This window comes from Pipistrellus kuhlii, unplaced genomic scaffold (assembly GCF_014108245.1).
Source record: "Pipistrellus kuhlii isolate mPipKuh1 unplaced genomic scaffold, mPipKuh1.p scaffold_m20_p_7, whole genome shotgun sequence".
NCBI classification, from domain to species: Eukaryota; Metazoa; Chordata; class Mammalia; order Chiroptera; family Vespertilionidae; genus Pipistrellus; species Pipistrellus kuhlii.
The window spans coordinates 5,005,100-5,028,613 of record NW_023425573.1 but is presented as its reverse complement, the minus strand read 5'-3'; the positions used below and the strand labels follow the sequence as shown (position 1 = coordinate 5,028,613).

The following is a 23,514-nucleotide window of genomic DNA, read 5'->3' as shown; positions in this document are numbered from 1 at the left end:
TTATCAAACTGTAACCAATACTGATTCAGCATCTGCTATGCAAAGTCCTATGGTGGTTACAAAAATTTATAAAACACAGTCTCTGCTCCCAAATATCTTTAACTTAAGGAGGGCTAGGAAGAAGATGAATTTGTAGAAAACCAGCCTGGCTGACAAGGCTCAGTGTTTGAGCTGGGAGCTCACGATTTGATTCCTGGTCAGGGCACATGGCCAGGTTGTGGGCTTGATCCTCAGTATAGGGTGAGTAGAAGGCAGCCGGTCAATGATTCTCTCTCATTGTTGATATTTCTCTCTCTCTCTTTCTTCCTCTCTGAAGTCAATAAAAAATATATGTTTTAAAAAAGGAAACCATAATATAAGTTAGAGTACAATTGCTGCTAGAAGGGTGTGCAAAAAGAAAGAACAAATGAAATGGTACTGGCATCATAGAACAGAGAGAGCATATCTACTGGTATGCATGTGTTTGCATGTGCACAAGTGTGCACACACACGTATGAGCATGAACATGTATTTGAGTGTCATTTGTCTTGTTTGGTTTGAAGTGGATTATAAAATATTTCAAGGAAGATTTTGTATTTTGAGTTCTATCTTAAAGAATGGCCAGAAGGAAGTTAGAACATCTAGAAGGAAGTTAGAACATTACCCATAGAACATCTAGGAGAAAATTTGGCACATTTTAGGAGATACTGACTAGTTCAGTGCAGCAAGACCATTTTTTTCTAGGGAAATAGTGCAAGGTAAACTGGAAAGTAAGATTGGGGCCATGAAAGTGGTACAAGCTAAGTCAGAGGGGCATACTGAGACAGGAGGGTAAAAGGCCTTCAAGGACTCCACCTTAATCTGATGGCCAGTGAAAATCCAGACAGCTTTCAGTAGGGATGTGGGATTATCTAAGCTTGCATTGACATCAATCTGTCAGCAATGCAGGGCAATGGAACTTTGGAAAAGGGAAAGAAAGTCAGAGTTAAAGTGATTAATTGAAAGAAAACCAATTAGGAAAGTGAAAGCAGCAGGAGTAAAGGAAGAAGTTGGCAAAACCAGGGCTGGTCCCCAGTCAGGAAGAGTTGGAACCCAATTGGTGGGGAGACTATTACTGTTGTTGCTATTAGCTCTCACTATCCTTTGTCTTCTTTTGAATTTTGTTATCTCTGCAGGTGATTGAGTGTAACCTGAGAGCTTCTCGATCCTTCCCATTTGTTTCCAAGACCCTTGGGGTAGACTTCATTGATGTGGCCACCAAAGTGATGATTGGAGAGAGCATTGATGAAACACCTCTTCCAACATTGGAGCATCCCATCATTCCTTCTGACTATGTTGGAATTAAGGTAACAGTTGAAAAAATGTATTAGTCATTTTTGTAAGTACCAAGGAAATTTAAGGAACAAGTTTTCATCCAAAGAAACAAGTTTTCATCCAAAGTTTTCATGATATTTTATGAACCTTCTCACTAACATGCTGGACCGGAAAGTTAATGATACTTCCTTTGAATATGTAAGGAAGATGCACTATAGCCAACTTTATGTAAACCGCTGTGCATTTCAAAATAATTTAAAAACCATTTAGAACTGAGTCAAAACTGACCAGGTGAGTGAATTATAGACTGTATTTAAGAAGTGATGCATGATAGTGCCAGTTTAGTTGGTAAACAGAAATCATGGATATATAGTGTTAGGATGAGGCTTGAACTGAGCCACATTTGAATTGTGCCAAGATTTCAAGAAGGCAGGAATCTAGTAACATTCTTTCTCCTATAGTGTTGGTTAAATTCTCACCACCTTGGTCACTGTTGCTTAGTTTCTCCTTTCTTTAATGGTACAGTTTTCCCACTTGGAAAGTTGAGATAGTGGTTACTGGTAACAGTGGCACTGTGAGAGTGACGAAGTTGCTAGCACTTTTATGAAGAGTGACCAAGAAAATTTAAGGGTTGTTCACTAATTTCATATATAAGTATGTCTCATGTTTTAAAAATATTTTTTTTATTGATTTCAGAGGGGAAGAGAGAGAATCTTTGATTGGCTACCTCCTGCATTATAGGTAACTCCTGGTTCATAGGTCACTGAGCCACACCCGCTGGGCTAAATGTATATTTCTAGTGATAACTCGTAAGGAAGACATTGTGCTTTGCTAGCTGCCTCCCGGTATCCATGCCCAGAGCATTTATAATTGTGATTTTAACTACTTTAATGAATAGGCATGAGGATTAGTGAGATATTATATAAACATATGTGAATTTTTTTGTGAAGCGCACATTAAATTAATTTTTATTGTGACATATTTATGTGACATGTTTTAGGTGTCTTCCAAAAACTTCTATTTCTACATGTACTAGTGAACTCAACCACTGTGTTACAGTGGAGACTCTGACTTCTGACTTTCACAGTGGAAGCCTTACATTGAAGCTATAAATAACAAATATTTATTAATGTTACTTAACTTAATAATTTAGGATGCCTTGGATTTTATAGTGCACTGAAATAGAATGTCACTTTTTAAGTTGGGGAATGGTAGCATTTTAAACCTGGAGACTATGATAAAACATAAATCATTAAATCATAAAAGCTTTCAAGGCTACACACACACACACACACCGTGTGTTTAAATTATGTTGAGACCAACAAGGTCCTGAAAAATATTTCCCACTGAAGATTCTATATAAATTTTAAATTCATGTTTCTTTATTCATAAACATAGGAATATGTATACACATGAATACATGTATATGAAATAATTTCCCATTAAAATAATACTGATGTGTAGATAAGCATTTTCAAAACGGACTGTACCTTTTAGTTTACTTCTTTCCTAGTTATTATTGTATATGAATCTACTTTTTTCAAAAAATTTATTTATAGTCAATCTTAATATAGCCCTGGATAGGTAGGTAGACATCAGTAGATGAGGGTATTGAAAAGCTGGAGGGCAGGAATGTATGATACATTGACTAAGATGACTCAGTAAAATGACTCCAAGCTAGAATTCCCATGACAACTCAAAGGGTGCCCGAATCTAAGGAGAAATAGTCTAGACTAGATAAATGGATATATGCAAGAAGTAAGAATTCAGTTCTTTGTGAGTTGCGCTGATAAAAATGAATGAAAAGGCAGCACTCCCGTCTATGTTCTAGTTCATATGAAAGTTCTGAGCGAAAGTGTTTCCAGGCAGAATGTTTTTCAAAGCTTTTTAAGAGGTGTCAACAACAGTTTAATATCTCAGAAGTCAGCTTACAGACAGACATTTCTGGCAAGGTGGCTTGTTGCAAGTTCAAATGATCAAAACAAGAAGAAGAATGTTTCAAAAGCCAACCAAGAAAAAAAATGTGTTTGAACTCTGTATTTGGGTAGACCAATGCCCAATAGACTTTGTTTGAAATCACTCCAGTAAGACTCTGTGTAGGCCAGATTAGAGACACTGGCTTAGACTGGTCACAGGGGCCCTATTTACAGAAATAATTTGTGACTATTTAACCCAAGTTTTTGGCTAAGAGCTCAGGAAATTCTTGGAACAGAGTTTTAAAGCCATTTTTCAAGTCAGATGCTTGGACCAAAGAGATTCTTTTTACATGTCTACCATAGCCTAAGAGAATTGTGTGAGAGATGATTCACTGAATATATTTTTTCTCTCTTAGTCCTTTTAAGCATTTCTCACGTGCCTTTTCCTCCCTGTTATTTCTGACAGGCTCCAATGTTTTCCTGGCCCCGGCTGAGGGACGCTGACCCCATTTTGAGATGTGAGATGGCTTCCACTGGAGAGGTAACCAGTAATGATTAACAAACGCTTTCATTAAGTCTGCTTTGAAATATATGGCTTTCTGGTCTGAATATGGTAAAGTAAGTTAATAAACCGTAATAGGGACACAAACTTCTGCTATTAGAATATGTCTGAAAGGGGCTTAAGAATTTTGAGCTAAAGAAAAATCTTTTACTTTTGGGGACCAGATTCTAAAATCAACATGTGAATATAATACATGTATTTCTAATCGGTTTCCACATTACACATTGAGAATAGCTTCCAAACATCTTCTACTTCTTTTCATTTTAAGATTTTCAGGTCTCTCTGAACCCCTACACCGCCTCCCCCCACATTAGATCAGTGGATTTTTACTAACAAAATGTAAAATATTGATAGATATGCATCATCTGAAAGATCATGGTCCTAAATATTGTGCAACATGCAAATATATGCAAAACTTCAGAATGACTTTCAAAGCCACTTTAACCTCTTGGGTCTTACCTAAAAACTATAATGGGAGTGGCCACTGGATGTCCCTCTTCACTTGTGTTGGGACTCTGTCAGCTGAAGGTTTCTTCAAGAATGTGAAATGTGTTTCTTGTAGAGAGCTGTCAGATTCTAGAAAGTTCCCTACATGTCAGTGTCAGGACGTTTTATGAATCACCTAGCCCTTGACAGACTCACCAGATACAACCTTCACATTCTCATCCATGCACATAGGACTGTCAACAGCAGAGTGTGAGGCATCACTGTTTCCTCTTGGTATTGAGGAAAACCTGAAAGGGGAAACGTTTAATTGCAACAAATACGGGATGTTTTATATGGTTGCCTGGTTTTGAGCGAGGTCTGCAATGAGGAGCCATGTGAGACTGGAAGGCAGGCAGTGAGGAATAAATGGCTATCTTGTTTGTATGTAGATTGATGACTGCATTCTCTTAGCTCCTTGGCTGCTTCTTCTAATTTAATAGGTGAGACAACCTAACATTAAAGGAAGGGGCCTCCATTCCATTTCCGGTCACTGAAGGAGGCTCTCTTTGGGTTTATCTTGATCCCATGGTCACTCAGTAGAGGGGCTATTTTCAGCTGGCCCAGAGTTCAGATCAGGGAGAGAATGTTTTCCTTCATGCCATTTGCTCTAGTGTGGCAAACCCATTTTCAGTGCCAAAGTCCGTTCTGCCTCCAGACGTACATTATTGGTGTTGCTGAATTATGGAAATATGAAAAAATTAGAAATTAGGCTCTCCGTTTGTAATATCTGTTTCAAAAATATAAAAAGACAATTCTTCTTCCATTATTAGAGTCATATTTCCAAGTGTCACTAAGTCTGATGTTACAAGATCTATTATATAAGCAAAATTAGAATAATAATTCTAGCTTAGTGCAATGTCAATTATGTTTCAAAAAGACATTTTCAATGTTCAAATGGCTTTATGAGGGGTGGAAGGAACCTTTAGCTCCTGATCTAGGTAAGGTGTTTTATTTTCCTTGTGGTGAGGTAAGGCTATCAGTCCTAATCTTTACTTGAATATCTGACCATTTCATATGTTTTTCTGTAGAAAACTGCTGAAACCTCCTGTGTGCTGTTGTCCTTATATGCACTTATGAGGGGATGGCCCAGATTCTTGCATTAGAATTTGGGTACCATTAACTTAGGTCCCATTTGGCCAGAACTTGACCAAAGAAAATGTTCACTGGGGAGTACTATACAGAGTGGGGCAAAAGTAGGCTTACAGTTGTTCATATGGAAAATAATACAATGGTTAATAAATAATAACGCAAGAATAAGCTCTGTGTTTCATGTACCTGCAACTGTAAATCTACTTCTGTCCCACCCTGCATATTGGTGGTCAACAGAAGGTCAACGTGATTTGAGAACTTTCTTTCATAGCAAAGGAGTCATTTGCTTAAAGAATGAATTTAGCCATCAGTGTTATTTACTATAATGGTGTTTCTGTACCTGTGCCAAATGATGATGTGCATGGCAGAGTCTGCACCCATCCACAAACAAACAAGATGGCCATTTATTCCACATAGACCACTTGTTCTATAGTTATGCTGGCCGGGTGACATAGTTATATTGTGGCACAATTATGGTAGATGAAGCCTCTCTATATCGTAACATTATCTGTTAGTTTGGAATTGTTTTTTTACTTATGGCTGCAGGATTCAGGGCTAGCAGTATGGTATGTATATTCATTTTATGGAAATTATATAAAAAAAAAAAACTCCTTTGAGGTTTTCATGGACTTATTGAATGGCTCAGAAGGCTTTCTCATATGCTGTGTGAAAGGATCCCTGAAGGATTGATCAGCAGTTATACATTTGTGCTACTGACCTGTGAATTCACGCACTGTTGCATAGCATACACAACATACACTGTTATTTAAACATTATGTCAACTTAACATTTGGTAACTCACCGCATTATGGACCAGAAGCTGTGATTTGTATCCAAATAATTCTCAGTAGAATCCAGTTAGGCTGTTCCATGGAGTGCTGTTGGATAGAGAAAGAATTGCTTATTCATTCATTATGCTTAATTAAAAACATAAGATACATCTGCCCTGGCCAGCTTTTTCATCCCTGAATTTAAATTGCACGGGCAATTTAATAAAACCTGGCAAAGGTGTCTGTGAGGAAAGTGCTTTCCATTTGTGGCTGTTTTTCGGTAAAGGTGGTTGACTATTTGCTTCCTTTTATTTTATCTTTTTCATTTATTCTAAACAGGTTGCTTGCTTCGGTGAAGGTATCCACACAGCTTTCCTGAAGGCCATGCTTTCCACAGGGTTTAAGATACCGCAGAAAGGCATCTTGATTGGAATCCAGGTAGGCGGTGTGCGGTTGTGTGCATGCCAGTGGGCACCTGCTGGGAATGTCTGGGGGAGGGGTCCTTAATTATGATATCGAAGAGGGGGGTGAGTTTGAATTCCCTCTAAAGAAAACAGTAACTTATAGAGAGAATGGTCTTTTTTTTTCCTCTATATGTTCCCTGATTTTTTTCCTTTTACGCTGCAGTGGCCAGTACAAATAAGTGGGTAAATAAAAAAAGACAGAGGAAAAAGTCTCCAGGGAAAGGGTGATTGTTCTGAAAGGAATTTAGGGTGTCTTTGAAAGGTATCTCCTTCATTCTTTGGTTATATCTTCTCTGTATGTTTTATTCTTAGTTGTCCTCCTCAACATGGGTGTTCTGAAAGGTTGGGTCTTACCTCTTCTTTCTCTTTCTATGTCTGTGTCTTTGGTCTCTTAACTTTCTTCTTTTCCAGCTCATCTACATCTACAATATCCATTCTCCTATCTAAAGCAATTACTTTTAATCATAATCCTCAGCCACCTAATATTTGCCACAGTCTGGTAGATACCTCTCTCTGGTCTCTCATCCTCGTCTTGACCTCTATTCCCTCCTTTCTTACACTCATTCATTCACATTTCAATTTCCACTAAATGTCAAAAATGCAAAGTTGAAGAAGATGGGAATTTTTTTGAGAAAAAATTTCAGCCCAGCTCTCCATGATTGATTGTAAGTTTTTAAAGGGCAGCAACTTAATGGGCTTAAGAAAATCAGCATTTCACACAGAATACCATGGCAGTTCTTCAAATATTATTATTTGGTAAGCCTTGTAAGTCAAAGCAGGGTGCCATCATTATAAGTGAATAGCTTCATATAATGAAAAGGGCCTTATTGGTTTATTATTCTAGGCCAAGTATCAATCTTAGTGCAAAATGGTAGTCAGGAAACTTCTGTTACCACTGCTTGGAATAATTATTGCAAGAAGGTAAAACCTGTTCTGTTTATAAATTTCCTGAAAGATACTAGATGCTTCCAAAGGGTCATTCACTTTCTTTGGAGAGTAGTAATTCTTGGATCCTTTGCAAACAATAGCTGGTCTTATATATCACCCCTGCTGGACTTTTAATAATCTCAAACCATGCATGGTTACATAAAAATCATTAAAATATAATTAGAACAGGACCAGGTATCCTCAAGCCAGTGGGTGATTATTATACATGCCATCTCGTTAGGGTGTCTTAATATATGCAAATTAGACCCTGGAGACTGGATGGGCAGTGGTGTTGGAGAAGTTTCTGCAAAAAGTAACGGGATTTTTGCTTTATAAAGGTGCCACCAGGGTGAAGGTGAACAGTCAGAGCAGAGACTAACAAGATGACTTGCTATTGCAAATCTTAATGACAGTTTAGAGACACATCACCCCGTAAGAGAGAATCATTCCATTATAAAGGGGTATTAAGTATTATTAAGTTGCAAGCTGAGAGTTTTTGCCCAACTTCCAGTTACGGCTTAAAGTTTAATGTGAGACCTGGGGGCAGTCAGAGGAAGACCATGCCCTTAATCCCCATCTCCTCAACTAATCATCTAGTGGTAACATTTTAAAATACCAGTTTAAAAAGGCAGTGATGTGTAAAATTGTGCCTTGTTTGGTTCCAGGGCTGCAGGGAAATGTGAAGCAAAAATTAATTTGATCCCTATGAAGTATTTGTGTAATGTTGGCATCAGTGACTAGAACTTCTGCTTTTGAGGAGAAAAAAAGCGGCGGGGGCGGGGAGACGGTTGGAGAAAAAGAGTTTCCTTCAACAAGGGATTCTGTCTATTGAGCTTCTACCTTTTCATGTACTCTTTATTTTTTATTTTTTAAATGAAATAAATGTTTCAGTAGCTACATGAGTTATTGCAAAGAACTTTCTCCCTGTGCATGAGTACATACTGTTAGAGATTTAAATATATACGTATTTTAATTACAAAGACACAAAGGAAATATTTGAAGAAATATATAATAAAATATTCGCAGCTGTGCTAAATTTGATCAGCATGACTATAAGCCTTCAGAGATATATAAGAATCCTGACCTGCTTTATATGGGAGGCAAGGAAAACTACCATCACCATCAATTAATGCATAGACTCACCATTATCATGTGACAGACTTTCACTTACAGTGATTTAAAAAATATGGAGTCATAAATTTAACACAACAATATGACAGGATATTTTAGCTAGAGAGTTACTATCCATAAAAGTCACCGGGCATTTCTTGGCTAGAACGGAACCAAATCTAATCAAACTTTTTACCCAAACTTCATAGCAACTGTGCTATATAATCAAAACTTAAAAGGATCTGAAATATAGAAATGAGGGTTAGGGCCAGTAAAAACAAGGGAAGGAATTTAGGTGAGTCACACATGAAGCTCTAAGAAAGAGAGTCCACAACTGCATTTGGGTTTCTTAAGACAATCATTGATTTAGCATGGATGTGGACATCACTCACAGTTAATTCGCTCCATCATTCCTTCATGTATAAATGGGGAGGATGGTCAATATCTACCCTGTTTATCTGAGACAAAGGTCTTCTTTTCTCTTCATCTCCTCACCTGGACCCACCTGTCTGTTATGAGTAGAACAGTTTAATTGAAGATACTTTAATGTATTATCAACATTTTATAATAGGCTATCAGATAAAATCAGGGGGAAAGAGAACTATGGAGAAGAGGTAAGAGGGACTCTGAGCCGGGAAGCATTTTTCTTATTGTTGGTGGTTTAGTATAGATTTTAAATAGTAATTATTACTCGTGAATATCAGCCGCTTCAAAACACTTAGTAAATAGTTTGGGGAGGAGGACATGCATACACTCATTGGAGTTACTGCAGTCTTCTTAACATTTTCTTTTAAATTTTCCTTCTTTCCCCTCTCCCCCCCAACAATCCTTTATACACACAGGCTCTCTGTATCTCTGTGTGTCCAAGGTTAAATCCTCTGAGTCAAATGACCTAGGAAGTTTGAAATATTTATAACATCAACCTGGTGTGACTAGGGCTTTGGAAAATATCAGGATTTAGATTTTGTCAAGGGATCCTTGTCAACTTAACTACTACACACACTGTCTACCGAGAGGCTTTCTATAGGCATGGAAACGCACAACGCAGATTTATATGGGAACAGAATCATCTTGGATTCCCTTGTAGGGTTTCCAGCTTCCTTTCATCCCATCAGGGCTTATTTCTAGTTGCTACGAGCAGGCCATCTGCCTGGTTTTGAAGTTTTCTGGAACACCCTTTAACGAAAAAACGATTCACTCTAGAGGAGATCAAGAGCTCCCGTTGTTTGTTCCCCTCTGATTGGGCCATTCAGCGATGCTTGCCGAGAGGCGAGTGCCATCTGGACAGCTGCACTTCGGCATTGCGCACAAAGCAAGCGTTTTATTTGAAAGAGACGACTCAGAGCGACTTGAATAACCTTTTATCTTCAATACAGAATCATTAGGAGCAGCCGTAGAGTTGTCAGCCCAGACACCCCCGTAGAGTCCACAGGCATCGCACAGTATTAGCTTGGCTTTTCTGTTCCGAGGGCAGAAGTTGGAGTAATAGGGAAATGATAATTAGGGGAAATAGATATAAATGGATAAAGGCTTTTTTTAAATTTTATTTTATAAACATGTTCCAGGCAATAAATCAGCCTGCACTTCTCACCTCTGGTTACAAATGGTTTCTTACCCAGATATTTCCTATCAGCTATTAACTCTGGGGCTGCTCAGATGCAAGCTGACAGCTGTAATTTCTTCTTGTAGAGAGGCTGTTTTATGTGTCACAAGTGTTCAATACACACTGGATAGAACTGTGTAATGTGGCTATGAAAGCCAACACCCCGGACTGGGAGGCAGAGTGGTTTCCTGGCTGGGAGCTGCCAATACTACCATGTAGAGCATTTATCTTTTCCGGGTTCTGACTGGTGTCTGCAGGCCTGAGAGGAACAGCTGACTTATTTGACTTTAAAATGGAGAAGAAACATATTACATCCTAGCTCTCCTCCCTCAGCATTTTTTACTGTGTCTTTGGCCAAGGTTAGAGCACCTTCACCTCAAATGATAAAATGAGAGGAAGATGGCCCTCCTGTCTCCTATTCCCTCCTACTTCTAGACTCCAGTGTGTCTCGGAATCACCAGGAGGGCTCACTGAAATGCAGATTACTGGGATCCATCTATAGATCTGGGGTGGGGCAGAAAGTTTCAGGTTTTAAACAAATTCTCAGGTCAAGCTGATTTCCCAGGGGCCATAGTTTTGGAACCACTGTACTTAAGAAATGGTATTTTAGGAAACTATTTCAACATTATATTAGCACATTGACCACATATTATCAGTGACTTTTTGCTAGAGGAAAATTGGAGAGATTGAGAAGAGTTTGTTTCAGTTCATGGTTAATCTATTAATTAGCAATAGGTGTTTGATGGATGCCTTTATGGTGTGCCTTTCAAAGTACTTTGGTGCTTACTTAAGTCTGTTCTGTGTTACACACATGTGATGTTCCAAAATTCAGAATATTTAGAATATTTCATGTATATGTGCTGTATTTCAAGGAACTTTGAACACGAAGAAAACCTAAAATGCCATCTAATTCAGTCCCTTGCTTTCCGAGCAGAATCAAATGTGAACAAATGAGTCCTATTTTTCGGCTAACCTGTTCTTAAAGTGACTGCCACATAGCTCATTGAATTGCCCTAACACCGAGTTACTCTCTGATTTTATACTTTTTTATTTTATTTTTTATGTCTAGCGATGAGCTTCTTACAGCTAAGCCCGTTTCTTGTTCTTTGGTCCTAAGCAGAAGTGGAAAGCTACTTTTCTGGGCATGGTTACAATTTGTGTTCTAGGCTATCATGAATAACCCTGCGCCTGCCTTAGCTGAGATTCATCCAGTTGCATTTATCTTTTCTATTTGCTGATACTTTCCTGTCATAAAACTGCCTTTCTGGGAGTAAGAGGGCCGGAATCTGAAAGAATTCTGTTTTTGAACACAGTCTTTGGGGTCTTTTCTCAGGATTTAGATCTGTTCTCAGAAAGCCTCTGCCAGTAAATAGGAGGTTTTTGGGCTGGACGTTATCCAAGTTGCGCAAGAATTTTGCCATGTTTTGTTATTATAATTTGTAGTTTCTCTAAAATTCTGAAGTAAAATTATATCCATGATCTTTTCAACCATTACTAATGTAACATAACAATTACTAATATAATAAATAGATTATAAACATTTACCAAAGGAACCAAATTATGCCATCTATGTATAAACTTTTTACAAAGAAAAACAGCCAAAATGCTATCACTTACAGCAGAATAGGAGTTTTAAACTACATATACTGTTGCATGCTTGTTACTGTATACTCATGTTAATGAACTCAAGGTCATGGGCTGATCTTTGGGTAGGCCACTTAGCTTTGCTTTCTTTCCCCTGACCACTGTCTTATAAACACTGGCTTTTGGCCACAGGAATGAGGTATGTTGTGACTGGGCAACTCTGATGCATGAGCGGAAACCCAGGGAAGGCAGGACCTGGAAACTAGTTGGGTCCAGCTGGGGCTCTGAGGTCAATATTTGTATTGATTTCAGAGAAGAAGGGAAAGGGATAGAGAGATGGAAATATCAATGTTGAGAGCGAATCATTGATCGGCTGCCCCCTGCATACCTCCTACTAGGGATCAGGCCCACAACCCAGGCATGTGCCCTTGGCTAGAATCAAACCTGGGACCCTTCAGGCCGTAGGCCAATGCTCTATCCATTGAGCAAAACTGGCTAGGGCAAGTCTTGTTTCTTACTAACTAGATTAAAATCAATATCCAAAAGGCACAGCTTTTTTTGGGAGAGGGCTGTTAAAGTTTGGTTCCCTTTAGAGGACTTACAAGGCCCCCAGGACGTAGGTAGTGTTGCTCTATCTATTTAATAGGTGGGGAGAGGGCATTCTGGGGCGGTTGAGTAAGTTGCTCAGGGTCACAGCGTTTGTCATGGAACTCCAAGAAGTAGGTACAGTACTATTCTCATTACTGTCTTAAAAGTGAAGAAATGAAAGCTCAAAGACTCGAGTTTTCCTAAGCAACGATGAACGGTAAAGCCAGGATTTCAAATGTAGCTTGTGAGTCCAGAGTCCATTCTTTTACTCTTTGCCTTAGAGCGGTGGTTGGCAAACTCATTAGTCAACAGAGCCAAGTATCAACAGTACAACGATTGAAATTTCTTTTGAGAACCCCATGTTTTAAACTTAAACTTCTAACACCACTTCTTCAAAATAAACTCACCCAGGCCGTGGTGTTTTGTGGAAGAGCCACACTTGAAGGGCCAAAGAGCCGCATGTGGCTCGAGAGCCACAGTTTGCCGACCACGGCCTTAGAGTAAATGTAAAAGTGAGTTCCCAATGATTGACTTATTGCAGGGTGCTGTGAATGATGCTAGGACAGGACCTCCATACTGAAGGGCAGGACAAAGTTCGAATTCAAATTCAGCAATTAGAACAGGCAAAACATCCAGCAAAGCAGACTTGGACTTGGCAGTGAGCTCCTAATCCAGGCGTCTTTAAGTCCTCCTTGATCAGAAATAGGATCCATGCAGAACTGGGCTCTATCTGCATCTATAGACAGAGATTACATGGATTAAATAGGGAATATAGGGATTTGAGGGCAAGGTAAAAAGCAAAAAAGCAGAGAATAAGACAATGTGGATAGAATTTTATCCATATTAGAAAAGAGGTAAGCACTGGCACTCGCTATAGGAGGATAAGGGATAAAACTTGTCGTCTTTAAATAGAAAACACCTGGCAACACATGGCATTATCTCTCATGGTAGCATGAGAGAATGCCACATTACATATGACTAAATAAGGAACATGTATATTTAGAAGGTGAATTGTATTAAATTCCTTTAATTTCAGCAATCATTCCGTCCAAGATTCCTTGGTGTGGCTGAACAATTGCACAATGAAGGTTTCAAGGTATGTACCTTTTTTACAAGTTGTTTTCTGTCAGCATTGAACTCTCTCCACAAAAGAAATATTGAAACATCTTAGAGAATCCACATATATTCTAACTTAATAGTTTCATATCTTCAATGGAATCAAATAATTAGAAAGACTAATTTTAACATTTTTAAAAAAATGTATTTTTATTGATTTCAGAGAGGGAGATAGAGAAATATCAATGCTGAGAATGAGTAATTGATTGGCTGTCTCCTATTATATATGCCCCCTACTGGGGATCGAGCCCACAACCCAGGCATATGCCCTGACTGGGAATCAAATCATGACCTCCTGGTTCATAGTTTTAAGTACATTTATCACAAATTTAGAAAGTTTAGCTTACACAGAATTGGGACACAGTTCCAAAACATTTCCATATATTTTCTCTTTTTCATTTATCTGTTCTTATATGTAGTCAGGATTTCCAGCTGCTACGCTTATAGGCAAAACTTCTTGCTATAGTAGTGTCAACAATAAAAATAAAGAAAAAATCCTTCTTTGCTATGAATACACTGACACAAAGCCTGGCTTAGTTATTAAATGTTTTATCATGGCAAATAATGCAGAAATATTTAAAGTGCCCATGACTCTGCATAGCGAGTCTAAATCTGTAGTCATGGCATCGCATTGCTTCTCATATTTGTCAGTTTCTTCTCCTTTATGTTTTAAGTGTCACATGTATCCCAGCAGGCTTCTTTGCTTCCCTTTTGAAAGCCTTCCTTGTGATCCAGTAACTGACTTTTCCATTTCAACCACAGCTCTTTGCCACAGAAGCCACGTCAGACTGGCTCAATGCCAACAATGTCCCTGCCACCCCAGTGGCCTGGCCGTCTCAGGAAGGACAGAATCCCAGCCTCTCTTCCATCAGAAAGTAAGAACTGGGCACAGACAGAGGGTCAACTTTGGGAACCAGTGTGATAGGAATATATCATCTTACCCCCTTGCAAGTCTTCTATAAGTCCTCTTGGGCAACCAATTTCAGATGAGTGAATTTGTGAATGATGGTAAAGTCTCTTCTTGTGAACTCTGCTGATCACTATGAACACATAATGCCATATGTGCACATAGTGATATGAAGCATCTTCAAAATAATTCCCAGTCAGGGTACTTTCCTTGACAGACACTGATGTCTCAGTGATGAGAATCATGGGCATGAAGACTGCAATACAGAACTTTATCTTTGAGGTCAAAACTTATATGATTTATATATGTGTATGTCAAGTACAAGTTTGACCAGCTGTCTTTCACCGAGGTTATGCTTCAATGACTCAGTCAACTACTTGAGCACTTGCCACAGGTAGAAGACTCTGATGAGAGCTATGATAATGTCAATCATTGGATTACTTAGTTTGCTATTCTTTGATCATGTGGGTTACTATGCCTTAGGCTAGATTTCTAAGACATACTATTTTGGCACGCTGTGCGAGCCTTCCAGAACACCATTACATAAACACAGAACTCTGTGGCATAGGGACATATGAGATAATTCTCAGGGATATTACACCTCATTGAATGGCTAAATCATGCCAAATCTAAGCACTATAATATTTGTTAGAGCTCCTAAGAAGGTAGCTATAAATCATCATCAAATTAATAAAAAGGCAATTTTTCAGATCTTAGTAGACTTCCAGTGTTATAAGCCCTCGCTTAGAGCTTTGTAAAACAATAATTAGCATTACTTCATGCCTTTGACATTTAAATGTCTCCTTTGCGTGTAGCAGCCCAGCAAGAGAATGTGAAATGGTTTAACTCAGAATCAGGTGACCTGCATTCTCATACCATCACCTGAGAGGGGGGAGGAAGGGATGCAGGCAGGGAAGTCAAGTTAATCTGGGCGTGGGAATATGGGGTAGGCTGGACTTCAACGCTGGGGAATCATCTTCTTGTAAAATAACTGTCTATCAAATTACCAATTCTTACTATGGATAGATAGCATTTTATTTTTTTATTTAAAAAAATATATTTTATTGATTTTACAGAGAGGAAGGGAAAGAGATAGAGAGCTAGAAACGTCGATGAGAGAGAAACATTGACCAGCTGCCTCTTGCACACCCCCTACCGGGGATGTGGCCGCAACCAACGTACATGCCCCTGCCCTGACCGGAATCGAACCTGGGACCTTTCAGTCTGCAGACCGATGCTCTACCACTGAGCCAAACCGGTTTCGGCATAGATAGCATTTTAAAGAGAAAACCAACCTTTCCATTCATTTTGTTAGACTTTAACCAGAATTCTTTCAAGAGTACAGTAATAAAATTATAACTCCTCAAATAGTGTAATGTGAACATTTACTCTGAGGAGGACAAATGGCAATCAGCTCAGTATGGCGTTGATTCAAATGGCTAAGAGGGTAATTTATGTTAGTATTTTAGAATTAATTATAAAATATATACATGATCACCTGCAAGCTTTTGTTTGTTTTGTTTATCCTTCCAGACTGATTAGAGACGGCAGCATTGACCTGGTGATTAACCTCCCCAACAACAACACTAAGTTTATCCATGATAATTATGTGATTCGGAGGACAGCTGTTGACAGTGGGATCGCTCTCCTCACTAATTTCCAGGTACAGCCTTTTTCTCAACTGGAGGCTGCATGAGGATTTTTATTTTTGTGTCTCCCGTAAGAGTGCTCATCGATCTATGCACATCTCTCTCCCTTACCCTTCTTATAACATTCGCAATGGAGAAGGATTTCTAAATAGAATCTAAAATAATGATGCAATTATGGTAGGTGGCGGCCTCACTGAGACAGCTGGTGATCAAGCAATTGAGATAATCAAAAGCCACGGAGAGCCATGGCCCGCTCATTACCCATACAATTATCCTTTAAACAAAAAGTGTGGTGTGGCCTGGAGTCAAGAGACAAACTTTTATTCCATTGTGTCTAAGTGAAAGGCAGCCCATCAAAGCAACAGGTTAATGATTGAAGATCCAAGATACATGGGAGCACTTGTTCCATTCACAGAAAATGATCGCAGGAGGCATGCTCAGCTCTGTGTGGATGTGACTCCTCAAGTTCTTTATCACAGGGAAAGACTATTCTTCAAGACTCATTATCTTTCTGCCCATCATATCCTCCCCCCCCCCCAGGGTCAGTTTCAATTCCTACTCAGGAGGTGAGGAATGGGGATACATTAGCTCAGGGTGATGTCTGAAATATAGCAGAAAGTCCCCATGACATAAAAGAGAAAAAAAAAATTCTTTATTTCATTTCATGTCCCTTTGAAAATTGAGAGCAGACACTGACTTTCACTTCTGCTTCATTAAACATTCACTTTCATAACTTGTGGGTTGCTAAGACTCCTACGCTTATATTTCCAGGTGACCAAACTGTTCGCCGAAGCCATCCAGAAATCTCGCACTGTGGACTCCAAGAGTCTTTTCCACTACAGGCAGTCCGGTGCTGGCAAAGGGGCATAGAGAGGTGGACACCAGCTCCATCCCCAAGCCAACCGCAGCCACGTGTTATCCTGAGGACCTGATTCCCCACTTCCTTCCCAAACATGAATGTTGATACCAAACCTTATGCCTTAATGTTCTTTCCTGTCACCATTAAATTGTCGTCAGTCACTTTCCAAATGCCTTGCATAGAGTCCTGTCTCAGTAACTTGTTCTCCTAGAGAATGCATCTCTCTGCTGGTGCCTTATTTTCGGCAGCCAAGCTTTCCCTGCGTGCTTCCCTGCAGCTAACATTTTATGGTGCTGATTAATGGTAATCAAGGTAGAAGAAGTGGCTGCTCTGTCTTCTGAACCCTTTCCATGTAAACCTCACAGACACTATTGTCATTCATACACAGCAGCTGCCACCTCAGGACTCTTTCACAAGGCACAGTACTCTGAAGCTTTGTGGAAATAAAGCCCGGATCTAATTTATGAAGCCCTTCATCGTGGTGTTTGTTTATGGCTCCTTTTTAATAATCACTCTATCTGGTTCGCCCAGGAATATCATCCTTCCTCCCCACGGAACCGGATGTGAGAAGTGTGACAGAGGTCTTTAAGCCATAAATTTCTTTAAAAGACACTAGTTTGCAGTTTTGGGTTTTGGAGGATGTCAGCAAAGGGTAGATACCGCTGAGGTGGTTTTATTCCTGTTGTTCTTTGGAATTTTAACCTGAGCCAACTGAAATCTTCAGATTTATGCCATCTCCCTGCCCTCCCCACTTCCTGCCAATTTTGGATACACTTCGTGTTACGTTCATTCCCTTCAGATTATGGATTCTAATGATCTACGGAGGCGCACACGGCCCTGTGAGTCCCACCCATTTTAGGCACAAGGCCCCTTTCCCATCTGCACATGAGAAAAGTCCTCCCTTAAGGCAGCCTTTGTATCTGTAACCTTTTTGTGTTATTACAATGCTTTAATTGTGAACTTTTAAATAAAGTACTGTTAAGAGACAATGACATTGTGCTCTTGCATTTATTTATTTATTTTATGTTGATGTATCTGATGAATCAGGGTTTGAGGCCAAATAATATAACTTTTTCTTTTTTCTGTACAAAGAAATACAGGGTATGAGCAAATTAATATCTATACTAATAAAAGGGTAATATGCTAATTAGACCAGATAAACCAGACATTTTCTAGACAAAGCCACAGTGGCAGGAGCCAACGCAGAGGGGTAGGAGTGATCAGGCAGGCAGGGACGATCAGGCCAGCAGGGGAGAGCAGTTAGCGACAATCAGGCAGACAGGCAGAGTGGTTAGGGGTGATTAGGCAGGCAGGCAGGTGAGCGGTTAGGAGCTAGCAGTTCTGGATTGTGAGACAGATGTGTGATTGCCAGTTTAGGCCCAATAAACCAGCAGTGGGACATCCCCCAAGGGGTCTCGGATTGGAGAGGGTGCAGGCCAGGCTGAGGGACCTCCCCACTTCCTCATACATGCATTTTGTGCACCAGGCCTCTAGTTAAAAATAATGAAGCCTAAGCTGTTGCATTGTTTTTCTTGTTTCCCTCTGGTTTATAAGTCTCATTAAAAATTTTAAAAGGAAGTCTTTTGAGACAGCATGGATAGACCAGGAGAGCATTATGCTAAGGGAAGGAAGCCAGTCAGAGCAAGACAAGTAGCATATGCTCTCACTTAGATGTGGAACCTAATGAGCAAAACAAGCGGACAAACAAAATAGAAACAGAGGCATGGGTGCATGGAACAGACTGACAGATGTCAGAGTGAGGGGCAGGGGGGACTAGATGAAAGAAGGTGAAGGGATCAGCCAAAGAGCATGTATGTATAACCCACAGACTCAGACAACAGTGTGGTGATGACTAGAGGGAAGGAGGACCAGGAGCTGGGTAGAGGCAGGCAAAGAGGATGGAAAATGGGGACAACTATAACAGTGTCAACAATAAAAACAAAGAAAAAATTTTATTATGTGGTTATATACCACCTTTGATCCAGATCCTTTCAGATATGTAGTTACAACCACATGCTGACTAGAGGTTGCTACACATATAATAAACTGTTAAATAACTAGCCTGTCATGGAGAAAAGTACTTGGATCCAAACAGAGGGTGATCCATATTGCCTGGTGGAGACAATACCAATTACCACGGTGATACCACATCCTAGAAATACCACCTACAACGTGACTTTATGCGGGTCCTAAGATAACGATGACATAATAGCTTATATCCCTTCTGTCTCCATCTGAAATCAAGGTTTTACTATGTATTTAATAGAGGCCTACGTGAAGGCTTTTCAAATTCGATTTCTCCTTCTCTCCCCCTTGGTATCACTCTGAGATCTTCATTACTTCTTCCCTGCAATGCCAGAATAATGTATTCCCCGATCACCCATTCCTTTACCTGAAAAAAATATTTAATGCATTTCTGCAATGTTTATTGTGGGCTATACCACAATCCCTCCTACTCCTATTATTCTCAGGCTTTTCTGATAGTATATTACTTGTCACCGTCATAGCACGGCACTACCATAGCATGAGGAAGACCTGCTATTTACCAGGTATGTCTAGCTTAGCATGAAGGAACCCATTTAATCCTCAAACATCCCTCTGAGTAGGTGCTGCCATATTCCATATTATAAATTAAGAAACTGAGGCATACATGACCAAGTCACACAAAATGCAGTCTCACTTTGTATGTCTTATATGCCAATAAAGATAAACATGTAAAAAAATCACTTCTCACAATGAAGAATACTTAACCGGCATGAAAAGACCAGGGGAAGGATTTGTGAAAGGGACTCCTGTGCTGTCTTGAACAGTGTGTCATAGCTCCCTGGGCAGACTAGAGGATAAGGGCAATCAGCTGAGGAAATGAGTAGTTCGGCATGGCTGGATCTCAAGGTATGTGTGGAGAGAAAGTGCTTGGGGCAGGCGTTGAGACGGATCCTTAATTGTGCATGTTTAAACCACATGGAAGTTTTAAGACATCTTTATTTGAAAATAATTTTGGACTTAAAAATGAAAAAATAGCCCTGACTGGTTTGACTCAGAAGATAGAGCATTGAACCTTCGGACTGAAGGTTCGATTCCAGTCAAGGGCATGTATCTTGGTTGCGGGCACATCCCCAGTGGGGGTGGGCAGGAGTTAGCTGATCAATGTTTCTCTCTCATTAATGTTTCTAACTTTCTATCCCTTTCCCTTCCTCTCTGTAAAAAAATCAATAAAATATACATTAAAAAAAATGCAAATATATATAGTACAGCCTTTATATGCAGGCTTACCTATTGGTAACATTTTACTCCATTTATTATTGCTTGTTCTATCTATCATCTATCTCTGCATCTAAACACGCAGAGGAGGAGGAAAAGTAAACTTTGACAAAAAGCAAACAGGCTGCAGGTGAGCAAAGTAGAAGTGCCTCTCATGCTGTGAAACCAACAACTGCTTCCTGGAAAATCCCAAAAGTTTGAAGCAAGACTTAATTTTTGCATTGTGGGGATTTAACAAACGTTTTCAGTTTTTATGTTCATCTGAACAGGCTATTTGCAAAATATAGGAAATAAAATAAGCAGAGTAACAATAATTAATCAAGCAGCATCACACACACACACACACACACACACACACACACACACCCCCAATAAATGAATCCTATATTTTTTTGCTAGAAAAATAAAGGGTGTTTGGAAAACCAAGGACAGTTTTTACTATCTCCATGGTTCTGAACATGGAATTACATTCATGTTTGCTTTTGCTACCTTCCTGTTTTCTAATGCTCAAAACCTTCAGAAGACTTCAACAAGTTGAATGACTTTGCTTGGGTGAGGGAAACGCAGGAAAGTGGAGGCAGGCTTGTATTCCGACTTGGCGGGGCTTTGTCCTCTCAGAACATTTTTATTCTTCCAGATAAACAGGTTAACACGTTTTTAAACGTCTGGATCTGTTATATATCACCAGTGCAGACAACCTCAGGTCTGTGTCTGCAGAGCGGAGGAGAAAATCGAAGTGGCTTTTTCCACGCTGAGAATTTAATAGCAGGCCAGGGGGACCGGCCCCGCCAGGAGGGGGAACAGGAGCCGGGCCAGCCTGTGAACTGGAGAGGAATAAAGAATGATCCATATATAGATCTAGGATTTTACGGCTTCGGGAAGGTAAGTAGACTGTGTTAACTGCACTTCTGTCAAACTTTCCTCTTAAATAGTATTCCCCCTGGAAACTTTTGCAAACAGTACAACTGGAAACTTTGAGAAACAGCTACCACGTTCATTTATCTCAGCAGCTGCAGGTCTTGGAACCTGAGCTTCTATACAGTGTCCACAGCTTGAATAAGGAAAAGGAAAAGGATCTGAGAAACAAAGGGGCTGACTCCAGGGAAGTGCTCTGTAATTGTACCCGGGTATTATTACCATTTGGCTGCGGGGCGGCCCCCTGCAGGCGCAGGTGCCATCAATGCTCACACACCCCCAATCAAACCAACAAAGGCCTGTCGTTACCTATCGCTGGGGCACCCTGAGCTTGGCAAAGACTAGCTGAACGTTATTTCTCCCCTTCTTTCTCTCACGGATCCTTTCACCATCGTTATATAAAAAAAGTTCTATTTTTCTTAATGATATCATCATGCTGTTTTCTAAGAAGATGCTGTGATCCCTGAGTGGGAAGGTCTGGTGGCAGAGGAAGAATGTCTATCCTCCTGCAGAGTGGCTCCCTGGGCTCCGTGAAAAATGGGTGGTAATTGTCCCTACTTCTCCTGCGCATAATGCAGGGTGCGAGGGTTCCAGAAAGAGAGTTTAAGTACCTACAGCTGCTGAGATCCATGTAGTAATGAGAAAAACACACACAAAACCTTCAGCAAGTTAAAATCAGCACCATTTGTGCATGCTTCTTGATGCTCAAAGATCATTTTTGTATCTTTACAACTTTCATTTTTAGAAAGGACTTGTGTCCACAAGAATACTAGTGATGGTTGACCAAGACAAAAATGGGCTTTTCTTATTTCCTCTCCGGAATCTGCGAGCCTCGCTAATTATTTCTCTCAGGTGTGGCCTAGAAGAAACACAAACCACAGGAAGCGCTTTGTTCCTCAGAGGAAAAAGCACCAACCGTCTCACAAAACAGTGTGAGATGTTCGGTCCCCAAATAACAGTTTCCCACGCAAAGCTCAGTGAGGTTTGCATCCATAATGAAGACAAGCAAACAGCAATATGGAGAAAGAAGAAATAAGTAAAAAAAACAAAACAAAACAAAACACAAAACTCAACATGGCTTATTAAAGGAGAGAAATAACTTGAAACATGTATTTTATTGATAAAGATTCATTTGAATATCCAGTGTCCAAATGACTATATATATATATATATTTTTTTTTTTCTTTCTTCTTCTTCTTCTTCTTCTTCTTCTTCTTCTTCTTCTTCTTCTTTTTCTTCTTCTAAATTTTAAGGGCATTGTGAAATGTCTTTTATGGCCTCTCTACCACCTGCTGTCAGGAGACCTAGAAGGATAAAATATGGCAGGATTTTGGGCATGTTAGCATAAGAGAAACATTCTACTAAATGTTTTCCATAATCTTTACACATTTTCACAAAGGATGCTGCAAATGAAATTTATATGGAATAACTTAATTTGACTGTAACGTTTATTTTAATCTCTCCATTCAAGAGGATTTACATATAAATTCTTTTTAAAAATGTTCTCTAATTAAATTGAACACGTAGTGTCGTATCCTTTGCCAGGTCTGACATACTTCCTGTCCCTCTCATAATTAAAATATATAGGGAGCTGCAGGGGAAAATAGGGTGGTTGCAGTTAAAATGTGAGTAGCAGTTTTTAGAGATTTTTAAAACCATGAGGCATAAGTGTTTAATGTAAATGAGGCTCATACTTTATTCATCGTATCAGAATAAGATGAAGCATAGCTGACTTGACTTTCCCAACATTGGGGCCTACAGAGCAAAAAATCACCTTGTGCTAAATCTATCATTCCGTGCCTTGTGGTCCTGTGTGGAGTCCTGTTTGCCTCAGAAGTAATCCACTAACTCCAGTGCCTGGTTCTGTTGAAATCTGTGGGTATGTAGGGCCTTGGGGACTTCTGAATGCAAACAGATGGCACTTTGTAGACGGACTCAGCAGGGAATGGTCCCTGCCGTACCTTGCATGTGTTTTGCTATGCTATCCCCTGCAGAAGACTGGTTTCTAACAGATTTTCTCAGCGATTCATGAAACAACAGGTTCTTGGGTTACTGCAATCATACTAACAATGTCCATATGATGAAGTTTGTTTTAATTGATGATGCTTGTTGTGTTGACCCATGGTGGTTACCCCACTCTATATACTTTAAGATTATTCAACATCTCTTTTTCTCAAACCTAGTGCTGAGAGCCAATCATGAGTTCTGGCACTCATACTGGCATATGAAAGGTTCAGCCATATTTGTTATTGATTTTTGCATTCCTGGAACATCATTAATAGTAGACTAGAGGACCTGTGGTGAAATTCGTGAACTGGAAGGGGTTGTCCCTCAGCCCAGCCTGCAGCCCCTCCAATCTGGGATTCCTCTCACAATTAAGGACTGCTGGCTCCTAACCACTGGCCTACCTGCCTG

At 39.7% G+C, this 23,514-nt stretch overlaps 1 protein-coding gene across 1 annotated transcript in view; it reads left to right on the top strand.

Annotated features, from left to right (window-relative positions):
- The window catches only part of CPS1 (carbamoyl-phosphate synthase 1), a 111,422-nt gene extending 93,510 nt beyond the window's left edge, over nucleotides 1-17,912 (top strand). The window contains exons 32-38 of the mRNA XM_036420742.2: nucleotides 1,155-1,325; nucleotides 3,676-3,750; nucleotides 6,456-6,554; nucleotides 13,429-13,488; nucleotides 14,271-14,383; nucleotides 15,949-16,078; nucleotides 16,836-17,912. Coding sequence (XP_036276635.1) covers nucleotides 1,155-1,325; nucleotides 3,676-3,750; nucleotides 6,456-6,554; nucleotides 13,429-13,488; nucleotides 14,271-14,383; nucleotides 15,949-16,078; nucleotides 16,836-16,934 — 747 coding nt within the window. The 3' untranslated portion in view covers nucleotides 16,935-17,912. The remainder of the gene's footprint in view (nucleotides 1-1,154; nucleotides 1,326-3,675; nucleotides 3,751-6,455; nucleotides 6,555-13,428; nucleotides 13,489-14,270; nucleotides 14,384-15,948; nucleotides 16,079-16,835) is intronic.
- Nucleotides 17,913-23,514: the final 5,602 nt, after the last annotated feature.